The sequence below is a fragment of the Manacus candei genome, unplaced genomic scaffold (assembly GCF_025592945.1).
Source record: "Manacus candei isolate 608988 ecotype Guabito, Panama unplaced genomic scaffold, ASM2559294v1 h1tg000043l, whole genome shotgun sequence".
Classification (NCBI taxonomy): domain Eukaryota; kingdom Metazoa; phylum Chordata; class Aves; order Passeriformes; family Pipridae; genus Manacus; species Manacus candei.
In genome coordinates, this window is record NW_026138091.1 from 16,077,045 (window position 1) to 16,102,216 (window position 25,172).

A 25,172-nucleotide genomic window follows, 5' to 3' on the forward strand; every position below is an offset into this window, starting at 1 on the left:
TACCCAGCTCTCACTAGGCTGAGAAACCATTTCTTCTCTTCGATCCTGCAGATCAAAAAGCCCCAAAACCTCACTAGTTAATGACTTTTTAAAAGCTTTTAAGGCAAGTTTTCACAAACATATAACTAAGACATTTGCTTTGACTCTGTAATAGTTTATGAAAGTGTTGTGGTTGAATACATCTCCTGTGATTTCCTTTGTTTATTCCGTGGGCCGATTTCTGCCCCATAGGAAGACACAGTGTGCTAATGGTGGCCAGAGTGGCCTCAGGTGGCCACCCTATTGCAAACTCCATTACACCAGGGATGAACAAACATCCCTCCAGTAAAGCCTTTCACCAGCCTGGCCCCAAATTCTCTTTCATGGAGAAATCACCAACCAGTGCTCAAACTCCCGAGTCCTTCAGTATCCAGGGCACAACTGTGACCTGCCCAAGATCCTTCAGAAGATGTTTGAGCAAGCTCAGCCCATGCAGTTGCTGGTGGTAAGAGCTGCCCCATTTTTGTGTCTTGCTGTATTCCTGATGACAAGTAGTCTGGAGGAGCGTTACATGGTGGTTGAAAGAGTCCTGGCACAAGTACGTCCTTCCAGAGCTGCATCAGTTTATGCACAGACAACTCTGCAGCAACACTGTCTTGCTGAAATGGAAAGTAAATGCTGCAGTGTTTCTAGTAATTATTCAGCAACTTCTGTGTGATGAACAACAAAGGCAAAACAGGTGTAAAAGTAGGAAAGACCTCAGATGCCTTCCCAACACAGACCAGGGAGGGCAAAAGGTTGTGGTCCTCAGCATCAGCAGCCTGTGCGTTATGTCCGGGAGATCCAGCCAGCACTCTTCGGCGCTTTGCAAGTGTGAATATCCACCACTTCTAGGCAGTCCTGGCAGCGCACAGCACAACACCAGTGGAACTTGCACTCGCATTTGGTCATTCTGCTGACGCGGGACGTGTCGTAGCCTCTCCCGCAGCACATCACCTCACAGCTGTCCATGCCACGGGAGGTTTGGTTACACACCCGACCAGCTGTCCCAAGGGACCCTACAGAGGGAACACAGTAAATGTCAGGAGGCGGATTTTAAGGAAGGACAGAAAGCATATGAAAATAGGTACAAGAGACATAATTCACAATTTATTTGATCCTTCAGCATCACATTACCCAGGATTCAACATCAAGACAGAGAAATGCCTATAATAAGGTGAAATTGCTCTCAATTGTCCCCTAGAATTCAGGTCTGGAGATGAGGAGTAAAGTGGACCAAATACTTCAAGGCTCTGCCTGATTCTCTTGATATCATCATGCTTTGCTTCATCTTTCCCTAGCACCTTCTTCCTCTCCAGAGAGCAGACACCCTCCTCGAGGCAGCTGTGCAGCCTCCTCCTCCTCCCTGTGCCCAGCCTCCTAGGGCTGTGTGAAACAGGGTGCCCAAGAGGAGCATCCCTGTGGTGCTCAGGATCTCATTGGCTTTGGTGAGGAGCTCTGGGTGGGCAAGGGAGGGCTGGGAAAGAGAAGACCACAAAATTTGGTGACTGCAAGGGGCCAAAGTAATTGTGCTGCCAGTGATTAAAGTCTTGTGGAAGTGACTGCAGAAGCACCACTCTGTCCACCCATGGTTCCCATGTCCACCAGTTCAGGGTGCAGCTGAAGAATGGCTGCTCTGTGTGCCTCTCATCTCTGTGGGGTAACACCAAGGGTTGTCCTCTTCTTTCATGAGAGAGATTAAAAGAAACTAAATTATAGCCTGCTGTAGACAGAAGAAGGGGTAAGAAGCAAACCACACCTCATCATGTTCTTGAAACTCTCAGGAGTGGCTGAAATGCCTCTGCCCATCTCCATGTGCACAAAACGGCTCTGTAAGACATCTTAGCCTGAATAGTGACTGTACCACATAGGGGCTGCTGCTTATCTAAAACAAACTGATCTTAAGGTACATTTTAGGATCAATACCACAGTTGTTGACAGATTATTACTATCAATCTGAAAATTCATGAAAATTCATTGCTTCACCTAATTTCTTATGTATTGTTATTATAAATCCAATTCAAGTATATTCATGAAATTAACATTCTTCTGAAATTTTCTGTAGCACTAATTACACCTCCATTCTTTTCTTCTTGGCCAAAATGATATTTCCTAAATAATGGCTGGGATAATTAAATTAATTGGAAACATTTTACAAAGTGTATTCACAGGTGGACACCAAACATGAGCAATTTACCTTCTTAAACAAGAAAAATATATGCAGACATTAATTCAAATTTGCATAAATTAGGATAGCAAGCCAATCAATTAATAAAACTTAAACTGTAATTAATCTGCAATTGTTAAAAATCTAAGGTGTATAAATTCTAATTTTCTTTATTTCCCCCTTATGGTGTACTTATGGTTGTATATACTGACACTACTGTCTCAAAGCAGTGCATAACATACACTGTCCCTCCCCTTCACTGTCCCTCCATCCCCTGCTGCTCCCAGCACCAGGGAGACTTCATGTTATTTCAGGGCTGTCCCCAAGCCACTGATATAATGAGGAGTCTCAGGGACTGGAGCACAGTCACCTCAGACTGCAGGACTGATACATGATTCAGCCTCTCAGGCATAGGGGTGGAAATTTTGCTCTTTTTGCATCTAAGTCAGGACAGGCTTCAGCTGCTGTCCCGGAGAAGTGTTTCAGTCCCTAGAACACATCTCAGCCTTCTCTTCCATAGTCTAGATGCCTGTATTTATTTAAATATTTAAATATTCATTAGGTTGAAATATACACCTGGAAAGCTTCAATATCAAATGGCTGGTTCAGGTCTGCTGCAGGCAGAACAGGAGGGTGTTGTGTGGCCACCTGCCCCCAGAATCAGCAGGTACCCACAGCTGCCCCAGTTGCCCACCCCAGGAGCCACTCACTGGCTGCTGCCAAGGGCTGAGGCACCGGCCCTGGCTCAGGGGTCCAGAGCCACAAAGGTGCTGCTGCGCTGCCCAAGTGGCCTCAGCTGAGGCACAGGGTAATTTCCAGCTCCACAGTTCTTACTTGGAGATGTATGGGGAAATCACACACCAGTGAAGAAGAACCCAAGCAGAATGCACCCGCTGCTTTCAACAGAAGTTTTGCCACCAGCTTCAAAATCAAAATTATTTCAGCTGCTAACAGTCAGAAGCTGCTAACATCTGATGTTGCCCACAACAAAACATCAACATTTACTACACCACTAGGACAGGAGACTAAATGATCCACAGACTGTGACAAAATTGAAAACAGGCTAATATAAAGGCTTAGTTTCCAGGCAAAATTAACATTTTTTTTAAAGTTCAAACAGCATCTTCAGCATCTCTGTGGCTTCTCTAGCAAGAAAGAAAATGAGCAATAGTCAGCAGCAAGGAGCCAAACAAGTTATTTGCGCGTCTTCATTACCCTGGGTAATGAAGACTACAGAAGACACTGCACAAAATAAGGCAGAGTTTTCTGATCTTTGCCTGCTACCTGTGATACACCTCCTCAGCTCTTAAGAGGCAGAAGTATGTTCTAACTTGTAAAAGGTTTTCATGCAATCTCTTTGTTTTCATTTCAAGTATTGGAATTGCCATGTCTACACACATTATGTTGGCAAAACATCCACAGCTTTTAATACTGCTGACTTTACGGCCTGTACATCAAACCCTTTCTTCTTGGTTTGCATAGCTGTTTTCTTAAGCAAACATATGCTAAGTTGAAAAATAATTTTCCCCATTCTTAAAGCTCTAAAATGTATTTATTCCTTTATAATGTGATCTTTTCCCTTCTACCTCTATTGATTAAAAATCTGATGTCAAGAAATAACATTAATTATTTGACTTCCACCTAAAAAAAAAGCAAAAACAGTGAAATTCCTGGCAATAGTTTCCTCACTAGTGTTTTGGGGGAAAAAATTAAAGGAAATATTCAGAGAAAAGTATCTCTGAAGCTACTGGAACCTATGTACAACACCCAGTATAGAAGGGCTGGAAAGAACAGGCAGCACACATTGGAGGCAGCCTTGTCTGGAGAGGCTGGGATTTCCAAGGCCAGCAATGAAGAGACAGCAATGCGTTGACAGAAACAGCTTATCCAGATTCAGTTTTGAGGAAATATGTGTCTCATTCTAGTTTCTATAGCCACTGAGAGCCTTCATAACCTCTCAGCTCCCAGAGGCTCTCGGGGTGATGGCACTGCTCCCTTGCCAGACAGTGCTTGGAGGGGAGCTGCCCTAGTGGAAGTCATCACAAGCTCCACTATAAGCCCGCACAGGGCTGGAACACCCAACATGTTTGCAATGCTCGGGCTGTGAGATACAGGCCAACAAGTTGCACTGGGACTGCCTGTATGCAGCCAACCTCAGCGAGAAGTTTTTGACATAGATCAGGATTGGTTTCCCTCCATGGGTTACATACCTCAAGCACTAACACATCTTGCACAACACCAGGACTCACAGGCTACACTTTAAATTCCAGGCTACACTCTGGACTTGGCCTCATTCACATCAAAAATGCAGCAAATGGCTTACATGGGGCAGCAAGAGAATAAATTAACACAAAAACAATCCTGGGAAGGACCCAAAGCAGGTCACCCTGGCCATGTGATTTGTCACCCAACACACAACTCCAGAGGGCTGCCTGTAGCATTGCACATGCCTCTCCACAGTGCTTTCCACCAGGAGACCAGATGTGGAGGGTCCTCAAACCCAGCTGCAGTACCCTGTCTGCCTGTTGGGGACAGAGGAGGTGGACACCACAGTCCAGGTATGCGACCCCAGCCCCAAGCATAGGTAGAGGCAGTGACACTGGTGTTGACAGTACTCAAACTGGGACCATGTGAGTGTTGGGAGAAACCTAGGGATGACTTGAAGCACATGGATTTGCAACAGGTCCTGAAGGACTGCTGCAGCAGTTTGAGATTATCTGCACATAAATATGCCCTGCCTCTGCTCCACCACCACCTCCACATGGCTGAAGCCTCACTGCTACCAGAACAGATGTGAAAAATCAACATAAGCTCACCAACCCCATCCTGCCTTTGCCCACCACCTCCACCTTGATGCCCACACCTGGGGACACAACCTCTCTGCTCATACACATTATGTCAACACGCTTTAGTTGAGCTCAGCTTGCTCTACACGCTTTGGTGGGGGTCTCCCTGTAGAAGGAATTTTCACTCAAATATTGCATAGATTTTTTTTGATTGCTCTGTACAAATGATTAATAAATCAGTTCTAAAACATTTTCTGTGGCAGGCAGATGTTACACTGCTTTAATAGTGTCCATGATCAACAGGCTCTAAGAAAGGCTTGGCCAGCAGGCTACAGCTGCTCATATGCTTTTTTCTAAAGCAGCCTCTGCTTGTCCACCATTATGTTCGAAATAAACTGGCAACAGCTTTCAATCAACCTAGCCTGCACGGGTGGGCAAATAGCAACCTTTTAAAACTTAAAATACTTCAAATAGAGGCTTATAAAAGCAGACAAGAAAGAGGGAGTTTTAGAGTATTTCACAGGGAAAGTAATGCATTCAGGGTAAGGTAGTATGTGTGACAGCGGGACTGCCACTTGTGCAACTTTCGCTTTAGTTCTTGTCACAGCTCTATCATTCTTAACAGGTCTTTCCCTGGGCAGTCCTGGGTATGCTGGTACTGGGTTTGGAGGCTGGAAATTTATGATAATATAAGCAAGAGTGGCAAAATTTCTATGTTCGTGGCAAGATTTTTCAAAGCTCTCTGGGATGTCCTACCTCTGTTTCTATCAACTTTTGCGTACAAAATTGTGAGCAAAAATTATTTCAGCAGAGTTATGTGAGCATAGTTAAATGAATTCTGAACACTTGTGAAAATCTTCCTTTGGTCCTTCCTGAAATCTTAATGTGAGGGAAAACGTGGTCATGTTATTATATTCTCTTTCTATTGAACTGCTATTAGTGATTTCCACGTACTATGTCTCTCCTGAAGTCAATTACTCCCCTTTTCCTTCTAGAGAAAAAAACCCCAAACAAACCATATTTTTCATACTGTAGGGGTGTTCCATGTATGTATGTCCAGCTACCCAGCTCAGAGTGCCAGACCCAGGGGGGTGTATTCAGCCTCAGCACTCTCTGTGACTGCCCACCAACAGAGAGAAGAACCAGGGCTAAAAGCTCCAGTGGCAGAAGAGAAGGTATCTGCTTTTTTTCTGGGTAGGCTGCTGATGGTAGAATCCCTGAGCACCTTTAAGTCACTGGTTCTTAAAGTTTCCTCTGGGAATCCTTCATTCAGTCCCAATACTAACCAACCTCCAGCTATACTGTTTTTCCTGAAGCACTAAATCATTCTCCAGGGAATACAAGTGAAAGGCAGAACTATATTCAAGGACATACTAAAATGCAGCGGTACTAGATTAGTGGTACCTATTTCCAAACTCAGACTTCCATAATCTCATTTCATTTGCAGCCATTTAACAGGGCTGACACTCTGGAGTGCTCAACAGGGCAAATATAAAAAAGGAAAAAATGTTATTCAGCTGCCAAAATCATCTCTCTCAAAGCCAAATCAGGTTTTGTTTCCTTTACTCCACACAAGCAGCAGGGCACTCCACATCCCATCAAAAGTTTTCTGCAGTTTGCTAAAAATATTCTCTTCCAAACAGCCACATTCCCTAAATTCTGGGCAGTAAAGAAATGCTGCCTCAACTGCAGCCTTATCTTGAGCTAGGCCAAAGCACATGTCAGACTTTGCCATCTCTGGGCAGGCTTGTCAGCGTCTGGCAAATGCACGTAATACATTGCAGTGAAAGATGCTTGCTCTCCTCCACGATAACAAGACTGACAGATGAGATTAGGTTTAATACAAGGAGATTATTAAATTGCTTTTTGACATAGAATTGGGTTGTGTACAGGTTCTTCTTCCAGGAGAAAAGAAATCACGGGTTTTATAATGAACGAGGCAACCTCAAGAAATAAATGTTTTGAAAAAATCCTAGTCTGCAAACTTAGTCTCTGCACAATGCCACAATATGCCTATTTATTCACTTGGGTTGAAGTATTAGACTTCACAATGTCAGCCACTATTCAAGGAAGAATATGTTCTTATGCAGGTAATAAACATCACCTGCCAAAACCATAAATAACATCGAAAATTACATTGACTACTCAACTAACCAGAAACACTGTACAATGTAAGCATACTGGATGAAATCCTGGGTTCATTGAAGTCAATAGTACATGACCAGGAATTCACATATTGTTCTTATTTAGGTACAGTTGTTCTGCAATGTTTATTCCAAGCAAACTTGGATTGTAAATATGTAGCAGTGCCAAGAAGAGTTGAGCTGCACTGCTATCCAGATACTTACAGATATGCCATATGGGGTGCAATCTGGCCTGTTATACAACCTATTAATTAGTTCCACAACATCTCTCATGCATTACTCAGTCTGGTTCTCTTTTCCCAGTTTCTGGTTTTCTAGTTGCTATTTTTTAATTGCCACATCAGGAAATACTATACATGGGTCAAGAACTGTTAGCAGGATTCCTGGTGCTTGGCAATTCCTTGAATCCTGGAACACTGCTAAGTGTGTCTCTATCGACCCTCTGAAAGCAGGAAAATTCAGCGTTAATAGCAGCCCTGAAACTTTATTTCTTCCCACTGGGGCTGGCACAACTCTTCAGAGAATGCAATGGTTGCCATGAACAGAGCCAACACTGTCTCGTACAGAGGAATAAACTGCTGTGTTGCTCAACATTGTGTCCAACCAACCTCTGTTCTTTCACCCACCTGCACATCCTCCAGCTGCCTCGCTCTGTGTTACCCACAGCTGCCCTGGCTGGTGCAAGCATAGTTGGGTTAGCACCAAGGGGCTGACCTGCCACATGGGGAGAGATGTGTCTAGGGCCAGGGGAGCCACGGTCACAGTGAGCGGCGGGGAATGTGCAGATAAAGGAGGGCACTGCAGCAGTAGCATAACGATGTGGAAGAGAAGCAATGCAACAGGAGGTGGTATCACAGGGACATCACGGGACTTGGGGCAGCTCTGGAGTGAGCTGTGTGACACAAGGTGTATGCAGTTCTGCACAGTATGGACATGCCTCCAGAGCATAACTCAAACTGAAAGTGGCCGAAAGCTGCTTTTGCCTTACAGCGTCTCCAGGGCTCCATAGCATCTGGTAGAAACTGCTGAATCATATTAGAACAACTGATTGTTGCACATCTAGAGACATGGAGAAACTATTGTTCTTGTATAGAGCTGTCCTTCCAAAACATCTTCCTGCCTTTTTCCAGCTGGTTACATGCATGGATTTATATACACACACACTCACTCTCAATAATAATGATAATTTTTGACCTTTGAATTACAAATGTCTGAAATAAAACAAAACCATTCATGTGTAATGATAGAGGCTTACCTACATCCCTGTCCCTGATACAGTAGTCTGGAGAGCTTTCAAAGTATACCAGGTCATTCTTAGTTGGCTTCTTAAATTTCTTATTAGCCACAGTGAAACCCGTGCCATCTTGATTCATGACCACCTGAATTGCTCCATTGTATTTCTTCCACAGGTAATCTCCTGTTTTCCTAAAGTCTGCCATGGCCAGCCAACAGGTCCTTAGAGTGCACGATCCGCTCACACCGTGACATTTGCACTCCTGTTTCAAAAACCGCTTCACGGCCTGTTTAGAAATGCAGTAAATATACACAGGTAAAACAAACTGCAATTGATTGCTTCTCAGCCCTTTTCCATCCATCCTGTAATGCCAGGCCTGCGATGAGTCTCCATGTCATGGTCTGTAGTGACACCCACTGGCAGCATCAAGCACCAACTCACATGGTTGATCTGCTCTGGTTGCTTGACTCAACCTTACACACAATCCTCCAGCTGGTGGGCTTACCTTCCCACTCATCCCGAGGATCGAGATGGTCCATAGCACTAGGACACACACAGACTGGGCAGGAGGAAACGATCCGGGAAACAGACAGAATCATTCACCCCCTTGGGAGGTGAAGGCACTCCCTTTCCCCATCGTTCCAGCTGCAGTGTCGCTATGCTGACCCTGTCTGGTTCATCTTCACGAAGTTGCCTTTTGCCTTGAACAGTGTTTCAAACATTGTCCAGGAATCCATAGGCATCTCATATTTAAACAATTTTACTGAGGCTGTACAAAACATCGAACCTGGGCTAGGCATCAGATCTATGCAAAATTCTAAAATACAGTATCCTTAAAAGGCTTATAAACCTTTTAACAAACATTTTGGAATAAGGCCTTCATTAGCTTGCACTGGAGAAATCACCTTCATCATTAATTTAACGTCTTGATAGCATTAAAGCCACGTCAGCTTCATCGCAGATGTTTAGGCTACCTGTATGATGTTGGAGAACAACAGATGGGTTCATAGGCAATAAATAATTTATTTCTAATTCTGAAGATATGGATATTTGATGTATAAATATTATGCCTTAAGGGTTCATGAAATATGAACATTTTAGCGTTTGTACAAGAGGGATGGCACCATGGGAGGAAGGTAAGAGAGAGGAAAGTTCTATGATTAGAAGTGAGATTGATGGACAGTGGAGCAGCATTTCTCAGTCAAGCACTTAGTAATAAAGAGAGAATGTATTATAAAACCAAAGTACTTTCAATTTTCTTTCCAACTTTTAAATGATATGACTACTTCAAAGAAGTCACTGGCATTCCCACGGCCCCACTTCATTGCCAATGGTACTATCACAAATCTGGGATTTAAGCACATACTTGGTTTTAATTATCTGAGCACAAATCAGTTTAACTACTTGTATGTTTAAAACAACTTGCTGGAAGGGTTGGACTTTATGATCTCAGAGGTCCCTTCCAACCCGGTTGATTCTATGATTCTATGATTCTAAAAGTGGAAGAAGCATACAGGAATGCAGGTCTCTTTTTTTGTCCATGATGTTCCTACACTGATACACATCATGTTATGTTCTATGCTTCATATGGAAATATTATAAATATTTATTCTATTTATTATTTAATTAATACAATTGGAATAGTCTAGTTTTAAATGAAACTTATTGACAACCCTTTAGGGGGTAAGAAAAAGCTGAGGGCACAGATGGTTTTACCCAGGTCCAAATGCCAAGCTTATGGGCAGCTGAGGTGGTGAGATCCCTGCAAAGCTAAACCTACACTATTGCACTTTGGACACAAAACAGCATCCCTGTCCATAAGGCAGGTCCTAGGGAATATGAGAACGTGTTTATTATTTTTAATTGAATATATTTTTTAAAATCTCTTGATCTTTTACTAAAAATCTACCTGCTTACCAGGACTTCTTTAGTATTTGGCAGCGGTATTTTTTAAAACTTACTAAGATGCTCAACTATTACAGAAAGTAGTTCCCATCATGGAACTCACTTACCCCTAAAAATTCTTTGCTTCTGTTGTAGACTGCAGTCTCTTTTGGACAGTAACATAAACACAGCCACAGTACTGCATGTGCATATCATTGACCTGAATAACCTCATCTGTCTATATTACATATTAATGAAACCTGCTGGCAATAAACAGGTAGAGGAAAGACGATGAAGGACAAATATTTATCAGGAAAATCATCTACTTGCAGTACCATTCATTAGAATTGGATCATTTCTTTTAATAAAATAATTTTACAGATTATATAAAGGGAACTTTTTAACACAAAAAGATCAGAATATGATCAATTTACTTCCTACTGAATATACCTTAAGGAAAACCAAAGGTAAGAAACAAGAAGTCTCTACAAATCATTTTAGAAGTGCTTGGTCTAGCACATTAAAACATTTTTTGGTATTACTTCAGATTTTATAGAAGCAGTAAATTTTGAACACGTTTCAAATAATGAAACAACGTATTCCAGTATCTATTCTTACTATTTATAGCTACCATCACAAAATGTTAGTGCACAAATTCCTCAGCCCTTGCACCAGTAGTGGGTAATACACCTGGCAACTACTCCTTCTATTCACCTACAGTGTAAAAGTAAAGACTTTTTGTTGAAATTCAGGAGTGGTATTCTCATACAATGTTTAGAAAAGGGGTTTGTTTACCGCAGGTCATGGCCCAAAGCGAAAACCTTTTGGAGGGACATGTAGTTTGGATTTTTATTCTTAAAAAGTAAAGCAACTGCCGTTTCTCTCTGCTAACTTTATGATTAGGTTTACCATACACATAAAGGGACAGACATGATGGTTTTTTTCTTTAGTGTTATTTTGAATTTGCTCTTTAAAGTCAAGTCTGTTCTTCAGTGTGGTCTTCAGGAATTTCTATTCTGTATTAACCAAAATTAAAACTCTGCCTTATATAAGAATTAAGCTCAAAATGAAACATGCATTCAAACTTATCCTGCAATGACTTGGACTCCTGCTTAACTTCCCACATAAGGAGCCACTGAACTGACTCCGACTATTAATCAGTTGAATTCAGTCTATTTGAAGATCTCTGCCACACACTGAACCTCCAAGGGAGATAGAAATAGCAGCTCAGGCTCCTGCTCATCCCATATTTCTTCCTAACTACTCAGACCAGACAGCAAGAGCTAACCATTACCCGCCCCAGACACGGGAGAGTTCTCCAAGAACATCTCTAGGCATCTATCTGTTGGATGGACACCCACCTTCCTTCCAGCTCTGTTGTTGTGAAGGTTCATCAGTGCCCTTGCATCTTTTCCTTTCCGTTCTTTGGCATCCACAAAGGCTCTGGCAAATTTAATACCATACTCAATATTATCGCTGCAGCCACCCCAGTCAAAATGACCCTTGCTGTCCTTGGCAGAGCCTTTCTTCTTGGGATCGCAGGAGCAAGATTTCATCTCCCCTTGGCTACATGCCCTGGTGATGGCAAAAACAACTCCAGCGGAGGAGATGGCATGCACAAAAGCAGATTCACGACTACCTGAAACAAAAAAAGTCACTTTAAAAATCATTGGTGCAGCTAGTCTGAGTGGCTGTCCAGAGAGTTAGCCTGGACTTTTTTGCAGAGCAAAAGATAAAATTAAGCTGAAAACACACAAATACACATTCCCTGGAGCCAGAATTAGTCATGGCTTAAACTAGGACTCCTCCCTGGTAAAAGCTCATCAATATAGTGTTAGAGTTGGAAAATATTAAACATTTGCTTCTAATATTGATTAATATACTTCCATGGATCAGTTGTTCTGTACAGATACGTGAATAGGACAGCTGCTATTCCTATCATGTTTCACCAATTTAGAAAAATATATGAAGGGCTATTTGAGAGATAAGTTCAAGAAATTATTAAGCAGGGACACTAAAACAACATGTACATTGCAAAATACTGCAAGTAACTCTTGAAACTAGATTTTCCTCTCCCAAAGCATTCGGAATAGACTTTCTTGCTTAAAAGGTGGTAGGGAGAAAACTTGGGTGTTATTTCCTGAAAAAAAGCTAAAATTAGGTTTTCTGCCTAGAACCAAGCCCATAACCATAATTGACGCAAACAAGTTCCATTAAATCAATGGCACATGCTTGTGTCATTGAGGCAGGATTTGGCCTGGCAGCTGTGACTTCTTCATGCCAGCTGCTCTGGCAGCTTTCCCTTCTCCTAACCAAGATACTTTATTATACCAAAGAAATTTCTAGATTATGCCTCCTCATAGGCTATTAGGCACATATTTCAATGTAATAATTGGTTTTAAGATATAGTACTTTACAATACAGAGTTCTATTATACTGGCACAAATCTATTTATGGTAATGGAATATTTTCCTACTTTCTGAGTTTTCTAGTGTAGAAAGAGAAGCAGATTTTTGTGCAGTATCTAAGACCACTAGCAGTGAGAAAGACCTGTTTGAAGGACTTGTAAGCCTTAAATAATATTAGCACAGTAAAGTAGGACCCCAAAGACAAATGTTATCTGTTTTTTTTATTGTAGAGGCAGCATTACACCATATAACTTATTATTTAGTATTTCGATTCCAGTAGCATCTAAATGTTTCAAACAGGAATGGGCCCTGAGCTTCCCTGTACTGTGCAAACCTTCAGCAAATGGCAACTAAAAGTTTTCAAAAGGACTGGACAAACCATGCCTTCCCTACACTGCCTTCAAAATCAGGCAGAAGATACTACGGCTTTTTACAAATCATGCTCCTTTGAAGACTTATTTCTGAGACAGGTTGTTCAGAGACATCAAAACTTTGTAAAGTGTTAGTTAAAAAATAAATGTAATTAATTCGAGTGTTAATTAAACACTTGATGTCATTGGAAGAGAAATGTTTCATTTGAGTTTACTGAAATAATCCAAACCATTTAATTATATTAAAGCACTATCAGGCTACATTTCCATGGCAATCATAGCCTGATCAGGCTCAGTGTAGAGCTCAGAAGCCTGATGTGCTGTCATTCTCTCACATAAGCCAACAGTGAAAATTTCCCTTTAGGAAAAACTGCATTTTTACTTCTTTTATTAAGTAGCCTCATCAGAATTAGGCCATGTTCTGCCAAACATATTTTCCTGAATAACAGACAAACCTCACAGAAAACTTCAGCCTATGGGTGAGGTTACTGGTTACTCACAAATAATTGCTAAGGGAACACGAAGCTGGTTACAGGAACCAACTGCTCACCAGCAGCAGAATCTGGCACCGAATGCTCTGTGGATGAAATCCCACTGCTTGGACCAGCATGCCCAGTGTCTCCCATCCTCCTCTCTATCCCCACCAGTGGGGCAATGGTCCCCCGGGGACTTTCCTCTTCCCCTTCTTGCAGGCACCATGCTGCTCACAGCCTGGAGAGGCTGTCTTGAATGGTGCTGGGGACATCCCAGGGACTCAAGTGCCAGTTCAGGGTGTGCACCACTGGCTGTGCACCACAGCTGGGTGTGGCATTTGGTGAAAAAAGCCACAGTTTCTGAGAATCTCAGCATATTTATCACTCAGGTAAGGACATTCTGTCACAGTAACAGATCTCAGTCATTTCTTTGAGTCAAAAGGACCACATAAGAGGTTTGAAGACTCACTAGTCTTCAAACTAGTGCTGATGCCTCCGCCCAACATTTAGATGACACCACCACCCTGCTTAACCATCCTAAGGGGCTTGAGGTCTGCACAAGCCTGGCTCACCCCCATCAGATGTGTGTCCCCTGCTTCTCTCTCCCCCGAGCTTGACCTGGGAGACTGGCTGTCGCAGCCCCTGCAGAGGTCAGGGAGCCTGGAGGGCTGTGCTGCCCCGGCATGGTCGCAGATCCCAGCCTCGCAAGCAGCACAGCCCTGGGGGGATTGTACCCTGCTGCTGTGCTTTCCAGGCAAAATGCTCCAGCGGGAACCGGCGTGCAGGAGTTGTCTGCCATCCCAACGCACCGGGCTCCTGTTCACACATGAGCTGCCCCTTTCAGCCCGCCCCATCCCGAATACGGATATCCCGAGATTGGGCTGTGATGGAAAATTCTCTGTCCTGCTTCGTTATTCCGCCGCCTCGGTTTCCCCATAGCCCTTAATTTGTGGGTCCATTATGCACCAAAAAAAAGTTGGGAACTGCATAGCCATCCCTTAACGTGTAAAAGCCCTCCACCCCCTTGTCTTTCTTATTTGATACACGTTTTTAAGTAATGCAGCACTTCGCATCATCATATATGCCGTTCTTTCGAGACCCTAGAATAACTTTGCATTTCCCCTTCCCTTCCTCCTGAAGTGTAAAACTAAGCTTCATTCTTGCTAAGAACAAGGATAACAGGGGGATGGCCACCTCTTCCCGTTGTTCCCCACCACTGCCCGGGCGGTGCCAGCCCACAAGACCCCTGGTACCCCTGTGTGGAACCCTTGTACCCTCACGCCGACCCTCTAAACCCCCGTTTACTCTCAGTCCGTAGGCGCGGGGACTCCGCGCCCCGCCTGGGCCCGCGGGAAGCCCCTCCCGGCCTCCGGCCCCGGGACTCACTGCGCAGCAGGACTCGGCCGAGGAGGCGCTGCCCCCGCTCCAGGGCGTTGCAGTCCCAGCGGTGCCGGCGGAACTGGTGCTGGCACTCGGCCGTCCAGGCGGCCACGCCGCGGCCGATGGAGAGCATGGCCTCGGGGTGCCGCCGGCACAGCTGCCGCTGCCGGCTCACCAGCCCCGGCACGTTGTCGCACATCACTCGCGACGAGCCCACGGCGCCCATGTACCTGCGGGAGGGAAGGGGCAGGGCAGCGGCGGGGGCCCGCGGCGACCCCCGGGCACCGACTCCAGGGGAAGGAGGGTCCTCAGAGCCCTGGAACCTTCCTCAGGTGGGTCCAGAGCTACAGCTACCTCTGCCTTTTTGGTGGAAATCCTTTACCATTAGTCACCGATGCTGTGCTTTTTAATAACGTGAAGCATTCAGGAGAACCCCAAGCCCCGCTATTGCAGCTCCGTGCAGTACTCAAAAAAAAAAAAAAAAAAACTTTGACAAAAATTAAATTACATCATCTGTATCCAGATGGTCTCTATTAGTCCTGAAACGTTTCGAAAAGTACCTTTCATAAAACCCAAACTTCTGTAGGTGTCTTTTGAAGGGATCAAACAGAAGAAAATGTCCTTTTCTTGTATTTTCATTATTTTATACGACCATAAAATCGTTAAAGCCGTGACTTCCAAAAATATATATATTTAAGTGGCAGTTAGAAGACACCATGACAAAAAGCCATCGCAATAAATAACATTTATACGGCTAAGGACACAGATAGTCATTTTATTGAAACATACTCAGTCTGATAAATCAGGCTTTGATCCCGTGTCAGCTGGTGTCAAGGTTAAATGTGTTCCCTAGGTTTACAAGAAGGGTTTAACTCCTCTCCTATACCAAGACTTTTCAGGCTGGCCTTGGTTGGGGTCCCCAGTTTGAGGAGCAGCGTGTGTTTTCATTCAAACCCGTTTTGCAGCAAGCTACCGACATCAACTATCACTTCAAGCTCTCAGCCCTGTGCCCTTGCAGTTTAGTGAGGGGAAACTGTGCAGGAGGGAGGGGCTGGGGAGGGCGAGGAAGAAAGAAAAAATAAATTAATAATAAAAAATAGCGCTGCTGTAGCCAATTCCCAGCGCCGCCGGGGCGCGGAGGGCCGGCTGCCAGGAGCAGTGCTTCACCCGCGCCCCTCGGGCGTGTTCCCCACCCGCCTCCCTGCCTTCCTCCCGCTCCCTCGGCGGCCCCGCAGCCCGGGCGGTGCCCGCTGCCCCCCCGGGTCCCCCTGCACCCGCAGCCCTGTCGAAAGCCCCGCGCAGCCCCCGCTGCTGCGCTGTGTTTATGCGGAGGAGGAGGCCGGGGTACGGGGACGGGGTGTGGAAGCAGATGCCGGGACCGTCTAATCCCGCTCTCTTTAAGGCTGGACTTTCTGGACCGGAGCAGCTGGCAGCAGCGAGCTCCGCTTGTGAGAGCCTGAGAGGGAGAGGCTTCCCTCCCCCCCCCCCCCCCGCCCCAGTTCACAATTAATCCGACCCCACCTTCCCCAAGAGCAAATAAAAATTCCTGGAATTGCACAACTTACCACCATGAAGAGGTGACTGGTGGGGTCGCCCAGATCAAGACCAAAGGAAGAGACCACCAGATCCCAGGGAGAAAGTTCATGTTAGAAACGCTTCGGTCCACATCAGGTCAGTCGCGGGGGACAGAAGAAATCCCATGGAGCAACAATTATGAGCAGGGGCAAATGCACCTCGAAGGCTAGTTCTTTCCCGTGGGTCAAGCGCCTTCGCATCCCCACGCGCTGCCCCTGGCCTTACTGATCCCCGCCCGGGGTACGGGGGATGCCGGTCCGTGCATCGCTCTGGATTCCTCTCGGTTCGCCCTGCACCAAATCCTTCAGGACATGGAGTTCAGCCCCGCTCTCATCCTTCATCTTTGCCCCGATCCAGCTCTTCCCTGCAGTCACGGCAAAACTGAGGAGCTGGTGTGGGCTGCTCTCGGACTGGGTGGGTTCTGCTTTGGTTGGTGTTTTTTTTTCCTCTGAAAGTCTGATGGATGAAATGATGTCAAGAGACACTGGGGGAAGAGGAGGAGGTAACACCTCTGATTAGGCAAGGAATCCCGAGGAGCCAGTTGCTTTCCAATAACATTAAGAGCAGACAGTGAGTTCAAACCCGTCAGCAGATGCTACACGACCTGCTGCCGAGCCGCCGGCGGCCCCGGCCGGCTGGTACAGACCGGCAGCGCTTGGCACCTCTCGGGGTTCGGCACGACGGCACTTCGGGCTCGGTACGAGCGCTTGCGAACATCGAGCAAGGAACGGAACCGCGACGCGATGCGAGGGGAGAAGCGGAAAAGCAGAGCAGCCCCGGTGCGGGGTGTGACACCGCCCGGCCACCTCCCCTCACCCCGGGCCCCGCACAGCCGGGCCGGCTCCTCCACGGGCACCGGCTCCGCCCCGGGCCTCCCTGCCTACTCTCGCACCGCGGGGACCCCCCAGCCCGTGGGCTCCGACGGGGGGACGGGCTGCGCGCCCCATCGCGGCGCCTGAAGCCCGGGACGAGGGCACCTGCTGTCGCCGCAGCGCTTCCCCGCTCCGAGCGGCCACCCACCGCCCGGGAGCGGGACGAGGCGACGGGGCTGGAACTAAACTCAACAAGGGATTTAAGAACTTTTTCACCTCGTGTCATCTCTGTAAGGCAAATACAGGGCAACAAATATTCCAGACAACGAACTATCATTACCAAGCTGGAGATGCTTCAGTTCTGAGACAGCCCTCGTTGGCTGAAACAAAGACAAACGCCGAAGGTTGCTAAGAGAGTTGGGGACTACACAGCTCTAGTTCCTAAAAGAGGAGTTCAGTTATCAACTCCAAGTGAAAATCCCAGAAAAGCAAGCTAGGAAGCATCCTTTGCGAGCTGTTCTTCAGGCAGCATATTACAGCCACGGCTGCGTGCAAAGGAGACATCAGTCTGCTCTGTTCCTTGGTACAACTTCTCGAGATCAGACACAGAACTAGATGCAAGCACATTCCCTTTCAGAAAGAAAAAGGCAGAATTATATCAACTTTCGAGGTGGTAACATTCACCCACTTATCAATTTAAAGAAATACCCCAAAACCCAAACAACCCCCAGAAATCAACACCCAACACCCACCTACACACAATGTCAAAAGCTGCAAAGACTTCGAAGTAAGAGCAATTGAAGCTTGGAGCACATTAATGCTTCTCCAGCAGTAGTACTTGCCCAGAGGCAACCACAGCTCCTACTAAGTCCTAAAAGCAACAGATGGGCACTCTATCTATTTGATAAAGTATTACCAGTGTATAAACACATTCCAATTTTTAGCTGCTGGCCAACTTATTTCTTAGGTTTATGATATACCTTGGATCAACTACCAGGGCACAGAAACGCCAGTGAGAGGACAGCAAATTCCAGCAGTATTTTAGATCCCTGCAAGCAGAGGCTACAGTCCTCACTGCTACCAGCCGTCTCAGGCTTGCAGTAAAAAGGTGACCTATTAGAATTTCTGAGATACCCTTCTGTACTAACTGGAGCTCCTTTACCTGTAACAACTGCACCAGCAACTCATCAATGATGTCCTTTTCTTCTCCATAACCCATCTACCACATCTGCATTCCAGCTTTATTGCTGTTCAGATTCCTTCTCCAAGCTCTATTTTGTGCTGGTCCTACACAAATTCACCTTGGATCCATTATTTTTATCAACCACTCTTTCATTATACACGGCAGAACAGGCAAGGTTGGAAGGAGGACTGGGGAACCATATTTGGTTTTCATGGCCAGATTTAGGTAGTAGGGACATTACAGGGGTGGTTTCTGTGAGAAAATGCCAGAAGCTTCCCATAGGTCTGACAGAGCCAATGCCAGCCGGCTCTAAGACAGACCTACCACTGGCCAAGGCCAAGCCTATCAGTGATGGTGGCAACACCTCTGGGATAATTATTTAGTAATGGGGAAAAAACCTCTATGTAACAGCAATTGCAGCCAAACAGAGAGTTAGACTATGTGAGAGGAATAGCTGTGCAGACACCCAGGCCAGTGAAAAACAAGGGGGAGGAATGGTCCAGCTGTCGGAGCAGAGATTCCCATGCAGACCATGGTGCAGACGATGGTGAGGCAGCTGTGCCCCCGCAGCCCACAAAGGTCTGTGGTGGAGCAGAGATACACCTGCAGCCCATGGAGGACCCCACACCAGGGCAGGTGGATACTTGAAGAATGTTGTGACCCAATGAGAAGTCCACGCTGGAGCAGGCTCATGGCAGGACTTGTGACCCTGTGGGAGACCCACACTGAAACAGTCTGTTCCTGAAGGATTGCGCCCCATGTGAGGGAACCAGGCTGGAGCAGCTTGTGAAGAACTGCAGCCTGTGAGAAGGGCTCATGTTGAAGAAGTTCGTGGAGGACTGTCTCATGTGAGGGTTTGCTGGTTCCTGACACAGCCCTGGAGAGGCTGCCGGCCTCTCCTGCTGCAAGCACAGACTGGATCTAGAAAGCTGTGCCTTCAACAAGTATTATGTGCACACAGTTTCTCATCCAGTTAAGAAATCATGCCATACAGGAGCAACACAGGTGACAGCAGAGTACCCAGAACACTGAAAGCCCAATTCTCTGCATACCTTATGAAATCAAGCTGAGATTTTTCAATACAATAGTGAAAATAATGTAGCTAAACCTGTATTTCTACATTCGAATAAAGACTGTTTTCAGGAAAGCTGAAGGCATGGAAGGCTCAACTGAGAAAAATTAGTAAGAAAAAACCCTACTAAACTCTTAAGTAGAATACATCTTCCCATATATATCACTGCCAGTAGCACAGCTTAGAAGAACTGAAAATCCTTACCCAGAGGGATCCCTGTTAAGTCCCACTTCCAGGGACTATGGCTCTATATTATATGAAACCACCATCTGAATCGGGATACAAATTTGAAGCAATTTAACTGCTATTAAATCTGTTAAGGATACACATCACATTATTAATTTATGTCAGTAATACCCCTTTTCATATCTCACTGCTTATCAATTCAGAGCCCCATTACCTGGAAATTCCTGTTTCTAGAATAGGGAAATATAAGTTTTCATATATACACTTCCATCATGCCTCCAGAAAAAAGAAATGACAGTACATGCCTTTAAAGGCAGAAGCCTGCAGTTATGATACCTGTTAGACCTTCATGGCTTCTTACTGGTACATAAAGATCCAAAGCAACATTTGTAGTACTTTACTATTAACACAGCAGCTTTATTTGGGAAAGACAATCTGTAGCTTTTGCAGAACTGCTGGAACAGAGAAGGCAAATGTAAGCAAACACCTATTCACACTTATGAGCAAGTGACAGCTTTGGGGAACACCTGAAGTGGTTCAAAGATGACAAGACGAAAAATAATAAACTGCACGTTTTTAGTCTTGTCCTCAACAAAGCACTTGGATGAAATAAAAGAAGAAAAACCAAACACGTGCTTAAGTAAATGGAGAATGTGGTTAAAAAAAAAAATCACTCTTTCTCAATTTAAGAATTACACATACCCCAAACTACTCTTTATTACTTGCAATTGGTAGCCAACAGGAATAACTGGGCAATGCCTTTTGACAGGCTATGTACTCCACAAGTCAAATTTAAAGAATGGGGCAAATCCCAAAGCATAGGAAGAGAGACACAACACACACAAATCGCAGAGTGTCTTGGACAGGAAAATTAGAAAAAAAAAATTCTTTAGGTTCTTTCAGATCTTCACAGGATGACCCAAGGCCCTCATTTTACATAACAGTTTAAAGATTCAGAAAAGACCATTGTATAAATAGTCATCCGTATCAAGACAAGTTAGGTATCCAATGGCATTGCAAGTAGGAACCTTGCTGCATCTTCATCCTAGGTATCCGCAGGATTTGGTCCCAGGTCCAATTCACTCAATCCTTCACACCTCAATTTGCACTACTGTACGAGGAGAACAATACCAGCAGGGCTGCGCATCTTACTTGCTTAATACATGCAAAGCTCTTTAGCATTCTCCTCCAATTCCCTCATAGATGTGCAAATCATTGTATTCTCACTGTTCTGGGATAATGACTTCAATTTGACGACTTACAGAAGGAGGTGTCTCAGCAGGGGCATTTTCATCTGAAGGCTCCCTCAGTGCTGGTGGGGGTGAGAATTTTAACAGTGTAGCTCAGGGGCCAGATGTTGAAGGAATCTTTTTCTTTGCTCCCTGCCCTATCTCCACCATATTGCGATACCTTGTCAGAGAATTTGAAAGAGGCACTGCAACAACATGGAAGTGAATAAAGGATCTTGAAACTCATTGTTTTAAGCCCGAGTTTGGAATCTGAGGAAGTAAATACAATTTTAATCTTTTTTTATTATATGCTAGGTCAAAATAATCTTTGCTCATTTAGCTCTTAGCATGTCCTCTTCATGCAATGCAGTTCCTGATCAACCAATTAACAAATACAACTTAAAGTGGTTACTCCAAGACCCTACTTCTTGTGAGTGGTTTATGACGTTTTGAACACTATTCTTGAATGGTGCACGATGCCAGGAATGCTGCTGGCACAAAGCCTATGTTTAACCCAAATGATGTTCACATGTGTGTTTGCAGTCATGGCTATAAGCATCTGAAACAGGTGATCTGTAAGATAATTTAAAAGGACCATCTTCTTCCAAATGTGTTTTGGAGGTCTCCTAGAGTTCAGACCTTTGACTCATTTCTGCAAAGAATATTTTATTGTAACTCTCAAATTAGAAAAAAATTATCAGCAGCAACTATCATGCATTATTTTTTCCCACATAATTATTTTACACCAAAGGCATAATAATTTAGTTAAACACTGATAAAACTTTTCCAGAGCAGATTTTCTGTTCAATGGCAAGACCTCCAAGTTTAGCTTAAAAACCCTCCGTATGACCAGATCTTTACTTAAAATTCATGGAAAAAAATAGTTTAAATTTGTACTGTTTCAAATATCAAGATCTACCAGTGACAGGAAACACATCTCTTGAAGTGGAAGCTTTGTTCAGTGTCCTTTGCACTGGCTTTGTTAATGCAAATTGTCACTGAAGTGGAGAAGTAAGGGCTAAGTAGCAGAATCTCTTCAAGTGCAGTATCACAGAAATCTTACTAGTGGTTGAAATAAATCCACTTAACTAATAAAAAAGTACATGTTGGAAACATAGTCTGAGCAACATGGTTCCCTACTCCCCCTCCACTATCCATCCCCCCCCCAAAACCCCAACAACTTCATGCAACAGAAACACCCAAAAGACATTAGCTGTCAAAGTTCTAGTAACACCTGTGAGCCATCCCATCGCTGGGCAACTGCATTTGAACTGTATTTTGAGCTAATCAGAGAAAGAGTGGTGCATATATAAAAGGTTCTTCCTTTCGCAATATGTATCTTATTAGTTTAGGATTAATTCTAAGGTATTATGAAGAAACAGAGGACTATTTTTCAAACATTTCCTTTTTTATACTTCATTTGTTCAGGCTGATAGTATGTTCACTTCCACTTCTGCTGGCAGATGGTGGTGGTGAATACAGCTTATCCCCTCTAACCCAAAACGGGGAGCAGAACAGAAAAAAAATCCTAACTTATGTTCTTTTTTCCTCTAACCTCATCACTCTGTAGGATTTTCCTTGCACTGAAAGAGAAACCTGTGAGGAAAGGAGGTAAAACAACTGCAGTAACAAGGAAACATACTAACACCCAATGCAGTAAAAAAAAAAGCAGAAAACTGCAGTTACAGCAATTGGAATAGCACTCAAGTTTTTATCTTCTCCTTACTGGTCTCTGGAGAGAATACCAAAGACAAAGATTCCACACAACATTTCTGAAAACTCAGAGACCTAAAGTGTAACACACCCATCCAGGTTTATGGTTATTTAGACTCCTTTTGTTTCATTTTGATAGAAGAAAGTCCCTTCCAAAATATTTTGCATTTTTAAAGATGTTTGTTGAAGTATGCAAAAACATAACTGATTTGAATTCACTTACACCAATTCCCCTTTTTCCAACATAGCTGTTTTGGTAGAGCAGATCAAAACCAGTTATTAATGCTTCACTCTGGGATTACAAACACCTTTTTAAGTGGACAAAATATTAAGAAAAAATTCGTAGTGAAAGACCAGACCAAGAAAAAACATGCTGCTATGCCTTCTAAGTTGCCTGCATTCTTACAGCAAAGCACTGTTATAATCCTTTTAATAGACGTAATGAAACTCTTAATAGAAGTGAGTATCCCTAAGGAAACAGATTTCAGGCATAATTTGAATATCATAGTTCAGTGGGAAATTACTTTTTAGGCAATGTGTAAAAAGATCTCCACAGTCCTCTTGATTGCGAAAAGAAAAAAAAAAGTATATCTCTCTGCAAGAGAAAAGATCTTTATCAATATAACATTGAATATGATACTTAAAATATTTTAAACCCTCCCAACCCCCAAAACACATCTGCATTATAATTTTAAATACAAACATGTGATATAATCAGAAGAATTTGCTTATGTTGATCTCCGAACAGTTAAAAGTAAAAAAAATGAAACTAGTAATTAGTAAGCAATAATCACAACTTTAAGCCAAAAAAGAAAAGCAGCTTCGACAGGATTTTAGACCTACATTGTATACAAAAAATTTTCAAAATAAATGCATAAGATACTCTTAAGTAACAGTTTTAATTTTTTAATAACTTTATTTCTAGATCAAAGTACATACTTGATACTACTACAGATATGATGAGAAACAGCACTAAACCTAAATTCAGGTTTTCTTTACCACTAATTTAGTTATAAAGAAGAAAAAACCAAATCCAAGCAATGTTACCCCTCCCATCTTTACTAATCTTTTTTCCAAGGTGGTTGCTTTTTTTGGAAGTTTCACTTGGTTGGGTTCATTCTTCTGTTCATGCTGAGGCAGATGTTAAGTTCATATAAAAAGTACAACAAAAAAAGTGTTAGTGTGAAAGTTTATGAAGTATTTTATTAAGTGGGTTATAAAGTACCCAGTCCTAAGAATTCGCATGCATCTAGGATTTGATATTATTTCTTTCTGTCTCTGTCCTACTTCAACTGAAATAGATGAGTGTGTAAACCTTTATCTTATCTAATACTCAACCATTTTGTAATATATATTAGAAAAACAAACTGTTCATTTACAAACTTAATTACTCAGGAATAAAACGCGGCTAATAGATGCTACAAAAACCTAGTAACAAAACAACTGAACTCCAATAGTCAAATGTTTTAACCAGAACTTTTGCCATTTAATTACTAAAACAACTGTTTATTAAAAGAGCAAGTTAAATATGTAACACATTAGCCTTTGTCGAAATTAAAGGCACCATGGAAAGTACCTTACAAGTGCTTGCTCAAATACATGCTGAAGCTGAGTAGAGCCTTGTCATGAAGGGCAGCAGGGTTAGGTTCTGATTTCCTACCTTACTTCATAATGCTTAGAAGGCCATCTTATTTACTGTACTTTCAAAAATTATATGCTACAGACATGTACTGCTGACAAAGTCTTGTAATGACTAACCTTAGCAAACAATACTGAAGACTTTAAGGGAGTTTATACAAACATTTTATATAAGTGGTTTAACTGTTTCACTTAAATTTGCACTTTTCATAATAAACATTTGGGTGCTCTACATTCCAAAGTGTCTCATCATAAATTAAGTAGCACAAAAATGTTTTGTATTAAAGCCTTCATAACTGAAATTCATAAAACATAATAGGATTTTAAAAAACAAAAATTGTATTTTTTAAGCAATTAGAAGGTTGTTTCACTGGATACAAAGACATTATGCTTCATCTTGATAGCTATAAAACCTTAGGCACAGATAAAAGCAACATCAAGTGGCACCTAACTCAGATCTCTCCCAGCCCTTATAACTAGCCTGCACACACACGGGAGGCAAATATATACACAATTGATTATTGCATATGCAAAAAATGAAACAAATGGCTAATAAGTGTTTTGCCACAATCTCTCCCTCTTAATATATTTGGTGTTAAGTGATTTATTGGGAGAAGGCTGTTATATTACATTAAATTTACTTAAACTACAGGAAATTGCATTAGTAGCATTATACTCAAGGTCTGAGTTCCACATGGCTTCGTTCAGCAACAGATTCCTTTCTGACACTGATGCTCCATTTACTCTACCGCAGCGGCCGTTCCTTTTACTGCCCTATTACTTAAAATGACCCCATCTGACAAGAGTGTGTCACTGTGTTGGTTTGAGAATGACTGATATGGTGCTAACATCTAGCCTTGACCTCTCCCACCCTCTTCTTTTGTCACTCCACAGACTTA

At 43.5% G+C, this 25,172-nt stretch overlaps 2 protein-coding genes across 7 annotated transcripts in view; both read right to left on the reverse strand.

Annotated features, from left to right (window-relative positions):
* Positions 1 to 16,781, reverse strand: WNT2 (Wnt family member 2). Its single transcript, XM_051795569.1, has 5 exons — positions 16,431 to 16,781; positions 14,872 to 15,095; positions 11,595 to 11,872; positions 8,371 to 8,635; positions 1 to 1,037 (listed from the first exon to the last, which is right to left on the reverse strand). The coding sequence occupies exons 1-5, from the start codon at positions 16,508 to 16,510 to the stop codon at positions 808 to 810; spliced, it is 1,077 nt and encodes a 358-aa protein (XP_051651529.1). The 5' UTR covers positions 16,511 to 16,781; the 3' UTR covers positions 1 to 807.
* A 5,327-nt stretch (positions 16,782 to 22,108) lies between these two features.
* Positions 22,109 to 25,172, reverse strand: part of ASZ1 (ankyrin repeat, SAM and basic leucine zipper domain containing 1) — a 40,727-nt gene continuing 37,663 nt past the window's right edge. The window contains exons 13-14 of one of the 6 annotated variants that reach the window (XM_051795533.1): positions 23,683 to 23,766; positions 22,109 to 22,518 (exon numbers count right to left, since the gene is read on the reverse strand). In XM_051795533.1, the coding sequence (XP_051651493.1) occupies positions 22,456 to 22,518; positions 23,683 to 23,766 (147 nt within the window). In that variant the 3' untranslated portion in view covers positions 22,109 to 22,455. Of the gene's footprint in view, positions 22,519 to 22,554; positions 23,231 to 23,251; positions 23,767 to 25,172 lie in introns of those variants that run through there. The other 5 variants (XR_007905893.1, XM_051795532.1, XM_051795531.1 and 2 more) reach the window with 5 other exon arrangements.